The 9,394-nt window shown below is 44.6% G+C and overlaps 1 protein-coding gene across 2 annotated transcripts in view; it reads right to left on the reverse strand.

Annotated features, from left to right (window-relative positions):
- Nucleotides 1-8,735, reverse strand: part of LOC121540300 (metalloprotease TIKI2) — a 107,082-nt gene extending 98,347 nt beyond the window's left edge. For both annotated transcript variants that reach the window (XM_041849070.2, XM_041849069.2), the window contains exons 1-2: nucleotides 8,176-8,735; nucleotides 4,804-5,373 (exon numbers count right to left, since the gene is read on the reverse strand). In XM_041849070.2, coding sequence (XP_041705004.2) covers nucleotides 4,804-5,373; nucleotides 8,176-8,283 — 678 coding nt within the window. In that variant the 5' untranslated portion in view covers nucleotides 8,284-8,735. The remainder of the gene's footprint in view (nucleotides 1-4,803; nucleotides 5,374-8,175) is intronic.
- Nucleotides 8,736-9,394: the final 659 nt, after the last annotated feature.

The raw sequence follows: 9,394 nt of genomic DNA on the forward strand, positions 1-9,394 counted from the left end.
TGAAAATAGCTGTCTAGCAATGATCAACATCCAACTTGACAGAGCTTAAAGATTTTTTTAAATAATAATGTGCAAATATTTTACAATCCAGGTGTGCAAAGCTCTTAAAGAGACTTACCCAGAAATACTCACAGCTGTAATCGCTGCCAAGGTGATTATAACATGTATTGACTCAGGGGTGTGAGTACTTATGTAAATGAGATATTTCTGTATTTTATTTTCAATACATTTTCAATACAAAAATGTGTCGTTATGGGATATTGTGTGTAGATGGGTGAGAAAAACAATATATTTAATCCATTTTGAATTCAGGCTGTAACTCAACAAAATGTGGAATAAGCCAAGGGGTATGAATACTTTCTGAAGGCACTGTAGGATACCACAGACTTGAAACTGGACCCAGATGACCCCAAAATATACCCTTGATGTCCAGTAGCTACAGTCATCACTCCCACCCCTCACTCCACATCTACGTCTGGCCTTTTCTCTCCACCTCACTGGGTTCCACCGTCAGCCTCTGTTCTGGACAGTGTATAATAGTCTAAGTGGTTCTGGATAGCAGGGGGCAATTTAGTCATTAAGCAGCCAATTAAGTCATTAGAGCAGTGGTTGGTTTGCCGTCTGCCCGCCCTCCCTTCCCCTCCGCCCGCCTGCCGACAGGGCAAGGAGATATCCTGTCTGATATGTGTTGCCAGTTTTCCACATATTTGTACTAGGAGTCGTACAAGGCTTGACGTCGTTCTCTAACTTCACTCGAAAAGAGGATGGAAGTTGTACGTCTACCAGTGTTTCCTTTGGAGTGTTTTTTTCTCAACATTATAACAACATAGTAGCAATGTAGTAGCAGCGTCTTAGTACCAACCATAGATGCAATACAGTAGGAGAGACTCTGTGTTTGCACTATACTTTCCTAGTTTCCTCTTCTGTTCTGTGTGTGCAGATACAGGTGTGTACAGTTAAGCAGTGGGACAGAGAGAGCCCCAGGACATGGAGAGAAAAAGAGAGAGGGAGACAAAGGGAGGGAGCATGGAGCCAGGAGGAGCCAGGAGGAGCCAGGAGGTTAGGGAGCAGAGCAGAGCAAAGAGCAGAGGAGATGACTTTTTTTTCCATCACTCATCATCAGGCCCTGCGGCCAGAGGAGCGCTCCAGACCCATCCTTATACATCAGCCATGGAATGTAAATATTTGAACATAGACCGGTAAGATACCTAATTCTTCCCCTTAAATATGCATTATTTATATGAGAGCCTTCCAATGAACACAATGAGAAGTGTTCTGTCATGATTTGATATGACACCCGGGAGATGTGTTTTGAACACAGCTCGTCTTCGTCGTGCTCTCCCTGACCCTGTCGACACGAGGGAGATCTTAATTTCTCTGGTCACACAGAGTACCATCTCAGAGTATCATCTTCACCATATACCATTAACGCTTATTAAACCAGAGAAACAAAACACTGTTTGAAATAGACGTCTCTGTCACAGTGCACCACCGGGTACCTTCTTGCCACCATGACTCCCGCTGAGGAGAAACTAGATCTGGACCTGCTAAGATGACAATACAGCTGTGGAGACTTGGGAGTGTGTGTGTGTGTGTGTGTGTGCACGTGTGTGTGTTTATGAAGGTGTGTGTGTGGAGCCAATCAGATGGCCCTCCCTTTCCAGATCACAGTGAAAATAGCCCAGTAACCCAGCCCGTTCTGTTCTGGGGCCCCTGAGCGTTCAGTTCCTCACCCACAGACTGCCGTCTTCTCACGGATTCTACTCACGGCCCACTGCTCCCACAGCACCCACCTCTAACCCTCGCTCAGAGACCGGCGCCACAGCTGTGATGTCATCTCCCCCCGACAAGGGCCTGTGCCTCGGCTGCAATGTGACCCAGAGTAAATAAATATGGGTATTTATACACCAGGCCAGACGCTGAGAGGCAGAGAGAGACACAGGCAGCAGAGGCTCTGGTCTAGATGTAGATATAGACGTAACGCAATGAGCCGAGGGAGTGGGAGGGAGCAGGTTGTGTGGTTGTTGTTGACTCACTCACAAAGGCCGGTGACCAGCTTGCACCCCTCTAGACAGCCTGGCTTTCTGCAGGTTCCCCCTCGGTACAGATAGCGTGCCTTTGGAGAGTGTTTGGTGCTGGCTGGCCCACCCAGCTGTCGGCCTGCATCGCCCTCCATAGCGCTGGAGATTAAACATGCTTCCCCTCTGCCATTGTTTCCACAGCCTCACTGCTGCCTCAATACTGCTGCACACAGAAATCAAAGTGTTATCAGGTCTGTGAGAGCTCCAGAGCTCCGTCTGTAGGGTCCAGCGCCAACCTCTCAGGGCCCAGCATCCCAGCCTCCACACTGGCCTGTCCCCCGTACCACCACCTCCTCCACCGAGCTGCCGCAGGATGCACTACTCACCGTGGGGGGGAACTGTTTATCAGTTACACCTCTCATCCAGACAAATTACTTCTTGTGAGGTTAGGGGACCCAGGGCGATGGCTGACCCAGTGATGCCACTCTGTCCCCATGCTGAGAAGCCGAGGGGCAGGGAGGGGAGAGGAGGCTGAGCAGGGCTAGCCCATGCCCCAGGTCAAGCTACACAGTTCTAGGTCACTGACTGTGCAGGGGCCAGGTGCCTATGAAAAGCTTATGGCAGATGATGAATCACCAGCCTTCATGTTTCGGAGACCCTCTTGGCGATGCGAGAGCAGCAAGTTACAGGATATTGTAAGCGGCTACTTTTATAGGGAAAAAATAATAATGTGGGCCGGCAGGGTTTGGAGCTGTTCCCAAGTCAGATCCCCCACCAGAGAAGAAGTGGAGCTCATGTTTCAGATTAGGGTTCGCACTGACATGATGCACATCACTCTTTCCCTCCTCTCCCTCCCTCGCTTTCACTCGCTCTCTCTAGCTTCTTTCAGTCTATCTGTTAGCCTGACCTCATATTTGTTCCAATCAACCATATAGAGAGATCCAATCAACCATAGTGTTCAAATTATATCTCAAATTATAATAATTGACAATAATTGTTTCCATGTCACTTTCATTTCAGGCTTTGAACTCTTTTCATACAATTTTTGAGGGAGTTGCGATCTCAAAGGTCCAAAAGTCCATTCTGCTACACAGTTTAACTCAAGTTATTCATTATCCAGATTTTATTAAAATAACCTCCAACAATACACCTGCCTCATAAAACGGTCTCTTCCTAGGAACAACAGAAAGGCAGGCAGTCCTCCAACACTTTGTATTGGTGATTTACTAAAGTTCTCATTGGATATAAGTAAAAATTGGCTATATGTGCTTTTTGGTCTTCATTTAAGGTTATGGTTAGGCATAACGTTAGCACTGTGGTTAAGGATAGGGTTAAGGTTAAGGTTAGGGTTAAGGTTAGGGTTAGGTTTAAAATCAGATTTTAAGAAGAGAATTGTAGAAATAGGCGGGGTTTATGACGTTTTGGCTGTGGTAACTAGTGACCTCCAAATAACAGGCATGACACTTAGAGTTGTAATGGTAGAGTATTAGCTCCAGGTATGGTCATTAGAAACTACCCCTTATATTATCACTTTATTCTGTATACTACTACACTGAGAAGCAGTGCATGCCTTGGCCTTGCAACATTGCTCCGTTGTAGGGAAGTTGTGTTCCAGGTTCCCACGCAGCTGCAGGGCAACTGTGTGTGTGTGTGCGTTTTTGGTTTTACTATCCTTGTGGGGACTAGAAGTGGGGACATTTCACTGGTACCCACAAGGAAAAAGGCTATTTTAGGCTTAGGGTTTAGGTTTAGGGTTAGGGTTACAATTAGGGTTAGGGTTAGGGTTAGGGTTAGAATTAGGGTTAGGGGTTAGGTTTACGGTTAGGGTTAGGGTTAGGGTTAAAGGTTAACTGTTAGGGTTAGGGGTTAGGGAAAGTAGGATGTGTGCGTGCGCGCGTGTGTGTGCTTTTTGACAGCGTAGTTAGGAGGTGCTGATGAAAGAGGAGAGGCTGTGCCTGGGCCCAGTGCCTCTCAAATTAGCGCAGGAGCCCCGCAGCCTGTCACATGGAGGCCCAGGCACTCCGAGATTCTGTGTGTGTGTGTGTGTGTGTGTGTGTGTGTGTGTGTGTGTGTGTGTGTGTGTGTGTGTGTGCGTGCGTGTGTGTGTCGCTCTCTGAGGACCAGAGAGCACACGTATGAGCACAAATTACGGGAGAACATCCTCTCAGTCCTAGCTCGTCAAAGGCATGCCTGGAGCTCCCAGAGTTTGGAAAAATACACTTGAGTTGACCTCCGCCTAACCATTCCTGGGCCATCCTTTATTTAGACCTCCATGTTGCCCGTCCTCTATAGCCCTTCCAAGGAGAGATAAAAGATACTCCCCATGTTTATGTCATCAAGTAATTAGGCTATTCTGTCCATCTTTCAGTGTTAAGTTACAGAGCAAGATACTAGCAGTGGTAGTATCATGAGGACCCAGACAGGCAGTCAGCCCAGTAAAAAGAGAGCTACGCCTCCCACACTCTCACCTTCACTAATTCATCACTTACATCTGTCATCCTGACACCTCGTCAGCTGATTCAGCTCTGATGTCTGTTTGTTTTGTAAGGCTCAGGAGCATTCATAACTTTAAAACCATCTACAAAGCTTTGAAACATAACATTTCTAATAATCTTTTTCTCCTTCCATTGTCATCTACATTCTCCACCATCTCCTCCCAAGACATGTCTCCCTTCCCCTAAATCCCCTGCCCCCAGCCGCCAACAAATTGAATCCAACAATCATATCTAACTCCAATGATCATGTCCAACCCCCACCCCCTCCATGTAGCCCCATCTCTTACCTGGGAGAAGTTGAGTCCGTTGAGGGGGTGACACTGCTCCTCCACCCGCTCCACCGCTCCTGTCCTCTTCCCCATGCGGTCGGCCTCCTGGGCCAGGAACAGGTCCAGTACGGGGATACCCCGCGACCTCACGTCCGACTCCGTCAGAGAGTTGACCATCAGCATCACCCAGACAGGCCTCTTCCTCTCCCAGTTCCCTGCGATGGCGTTGAAGAGGTAGTCAGCATACAGCCCTCGGCCCCGCTGGTCCGCCGTCATCCAGTAGGGCATCATGTGCTTAACGTAGTCCAGGTGGCGTTTGAGGCGGCGGTACAGGTCCCGGGGCAGCAGGGTCTGCAGGTTCTCCCCGTGGGGCAGCAGCTGGCAGCTGGTCAGCTTGGAGATCGTCAGGGGGTCGGTCAGGTCCAGCTCGAAGAATACATTTCCGCTGGTCTGGAAGGCCCGTTTGGAGACGTCTGGGATAAAGTCCCATACACGGGTGTAGGGAACATGGATGGTCCCGAAAAGATAGGATGGAGGGTAGGGAGCTGGGTGCTTCACTGTCCAGAGGAATGAGTTCATGTCACTTTGCTATGGGGGTGGATGGGGGTTGAGGGGGAGGAGGAGGAGGATGAGGAGATGAGAGATTATGACAATCAGCATTAGGAATACAGTATCATAACCTTCTGAGTAAAGGCTATCTACAATAGTAAATTGAAAACTACTTTTTGTGATTAAGAGATTAAAAACAGCCTTTTTAGTACATCTGGCTGAGATACAGGTCAATGCAATAGAATCTGTTGAAATGTCATCTCCAGATACAGACAGGGGACCCAATGAAACCCTGTTAGCTAGCTTCCACTGTGCTGTACTATGCTGCTCTCTGTCTGTCTGCTGTTCTGAGGCAGTGAGTTTATAGTGAAGCTTTCTCCTTGTAAAGAGACCCCAGTGTATTGTCAAGGTGCATAGCTGTGCTGCCAATGCCTCTGTGAAGCTGGAAAGCTTTTCAAGTGTTGCTACAGCAGTATAAACATAATGAACCATATAAAACTGCTGCAATCCACCTATCTGGGATATGGTTTCCTTGAGGATTTTTTGTTGTTGTTGCAAAAGTCATTGGAACAGATAGCCTACACAAACAACAAAATGCACACACATAGGCCTTTGCTGAAAATTTGGTCAGACGTGGCTAATGTATCTGGTTTACTGAACACTATAAAATTCTGATCAAATGGAAAAAGCAATGTGTATGTGTCTATTTCTTGCAGTTCATTAACATTCCAGGGATTTCATAAGGGTCGATTATTCCCTCTTTCCACAAACATTTATAGATCATAGCTCTGCAAAACATAATGCAAATCATTGAGATGCTGTTTTGATGGGAATGAGGAAAAATGTAAACAAGCAACATAACTATGAAATGATCCAAGTGGCTATCAAAGTAGTTCTTAGAGAGATTTATGCATTGCACAACAAACTATTATTTTGTGAAATGCTTGCTTCTGTTCAAATTGATCTATTTTCATTGGCGTTGATAGTATAGTACACTGACATTGGACCAAAGAGAAAGCCACTTCAGTGTTATTAAACCAAATGGAAAGCCTGGTCTATGGGAAAGGAAGCAATTAAATAGAAGCATTTGGTAGGCTTAGTAGTACATATAATGTTATTAACTTCACATGCTCCTGCTGTATTTCAATTCATAAATTAAATTAGCATAATTTTCTGGCACAATCTTTGTATTGAGCATAGTTTTTTACTGAAATGTTTGCACATCATCTCACACACAAATTATTTTCACATTGGACATTCACATAGCCTAAGTACATCAAATAAATGCACGGATGATGCCCCCTCTCTAACCATCATAGTTTGATTATATTTTGACAACTTAATCATTAACTTGTCAAAGTATGTTCGTCAAATTCACGGAGACTTCTGTCCGATCGAATAAGGATAGTTGAACTCGTTGACTAGGCGGAGCAGAGTCCTGAGGAAAGGCTCTCTCCTCGCGTTGCGCGGTGTTTTCTATGAGCGCTCGCGCTGGAGCACTGACGTGAACAGCTCAATTTTATTGGGTAATTAATTACTTTTGACACAAAACAGGGAGCTCTGTACTGACGTATTAGAAATCACACGAAGGGGGAACACTTCTGCAGTTAATCTCTGACAACAATGCCATTATCACAGATAATGAAACAGATTAACAATACCAAAAATACAATCATTTTGTGGACTATGTTGTTGCAACGCTATCAAGTCATCCCTGATAAATATTTTCAATAATGTATTCTAACATTTGTATTTTATTAATAGATAACATCATGCCCGGTTAAAATGATCTGTAATTAACGTTAGTGCTGGGGTCATGCAATTTCAGCTCAGATGTATTGCGTTTCTATCTGGGAATTTGTAGCATGTCCAAGCCAGCGATGTGCGCGTGCGGCACGCACTGTGTCCAGTCATGATTCTAATTAAGTTCCTTCTGATCGTGTTTATTTGAAACTAGATCAGTTTTGAAAGGTCAGTGAAACTTTTACAAATAAATGTATGTGAAGTTAAATCACCCGTGGGTGTTCCCCACTTTCTTTTGTCACATGGCGGACGAGAACGATGTTTCGCTTAGCAACTGCTTCCATTTTTTCAAGCCCAGATTTCTGTGAGGAAACTCAGGAATATGTCAAGTAACATAAATTATTTTCAGAGGTGCCATTGGAAGCAACTTTGCTGATTGGAAAATGTTTCAATTCTAGGAAGCCTTTAAATAATGGATTATCCTAATAAAGTATGATGACATAATAATAACCTAATAATAATCATATTAATAACCTACTACTTCTACTACTACTAATAATAATAATAATAATAACCTACTACTACATCTACTACTAATAATAATAATACATGTGCTATAATAGACTATAATTGGGTAGCCTAATAAAGTTGCTATAAACAAAATTATTGTTCTTGTTACACGTGTAGGTAGTTATTATAGCATGTCAATATTTCAATGACAATAAAACTCAAAGTTGCTATTGTTATTGTTAATTTGGTTGTTACACAAAACCCAATAACAACACAATATCTCACTTTTTTGCTATAGGCCTACCGTTGCACATAGAAAAAACTCATTCAGGAACACTGTCTAAGCAAAGTGCATTTATTTTACTCAGAAACAGGACAGCCTTTTATTTTTATTTTGTTTTATTATTTGCGGTAGCCTATTGGGCCAGTTATAGGCTAGGCTAGACACATAGGCCGACATTTGCAATTAACTTAAAATATTTCGCTAGACGGCTATCCATTGAAGGATATCTTCATGTTTGACATTGCCTTAAGACATTCCTGAAACAGGTAAAGACCATGTAGCTGTAATGACCGAGCACAACTCACCGACTTCGGTGGGTCACATTGCCTTGGTCTCTCGCGGATGTCCAGGGGTGCGACAGCGTGCAATAGAGTGGTAAGTAGGAACCATCGAAGTCCTGGCGAGCAGACCATCTCGAGATGAGAGGAGAGTGGTGTCGACAGGCTGTCTTGGATACTTCAAGCCTCCCCTTGTTTTTTTCTCGCTCTTTACTGTCCTTTGCCTCCTAATACGTAATAAAATCGAGCCGGAGGAGACGGGGTTCGGCTCACATGTGCCGTTCGGAAGGAGGGCATGGACCATTCCGACTCTCCGCCATTCCCGAACCCCAGGCAGCTCGTAACCGGCTATGCGTTCTGCTTTCACTGTCTCTTCTCACTCGGCGCTGTCCTGTCGCAGGCAGTAACCTATTCAGCAGTTGCAGGGGAAAGTTTTCCCAGTGTGCTCTAGAAGTTGTGTGTGCCTGGCTGGTTGAGTGGAGGTGGAACGCTTTTAATATTTCCCCCCACTGCTTATTTTAAGAGGAGGGGAGCGCAGGTTCTGAGGGGATAGGGAGAGCACAGGTTTGCGTGTGAGTGAGAGATGATATGGGAGATCGAGTTGTATAAAAATCTGTAATTCAAGTGCGTAAAACCCTGCACGAATAAAAACAAATGCAATGCCCAACCACTGGAGGGCAGGTGGCAGGCACAATGTTGCCAGTCTGGTGCCGTTCATGCGAGGAATAATTCAAAAGTCTAAATTAGTTATATTAACATGTTGTCATCTGTTTCCTTTTCATTAGGTTCACATTTATCACTGTCATTGATTGTTTGACACTTTTTGTGCAAAACTTTAATATGGGTCCTTAGACCCAGTGTCCCAATCATGAGTGATTAATGCCTACAAATAAACATCTCAGTAAAGACAACTGTGAAGAGTGTTTTATTTATTTATCCTATAATAGCACTCTTAAGATATAGTAATCGTGTATAATTCTGAATGGTTCGGATGAATGGCCATGTTGAGAGCCCTAGTTGTCCCTCTCTTCAGGACAAGCCATTCTTTGTCCTCTGTCTTGTTTTAACTCTCTCCTGTCTCCTCTCCATCCTCTGTTCGTCTCTGGACAACTGGTCTGTGTTTGACTTTGACTGTCCTCACAGTTCTACAACTGGAGCCTACACATGTAACAACTTCTCTGTTTGTTCTGTGGTTGTTGGTTAAATGTTTTTCATCTCCTTCTATGTTTACATTGTGGACTCGTGA

Source organism: Coregonus clupeaformis, chromosome 26 (genome assembly GCF_020615455.1).
Source record: "Coregonus clupeaformis isolate EN_2021a chromosome 26, ASM2061545v1, whole genome shotgun sequence".
NCBI lineage: Eukaryota > Metazoa > Chordata > Actinopteri > Salmoniformes > Salmonidae > Coregonus > Coregonus clupeaformis.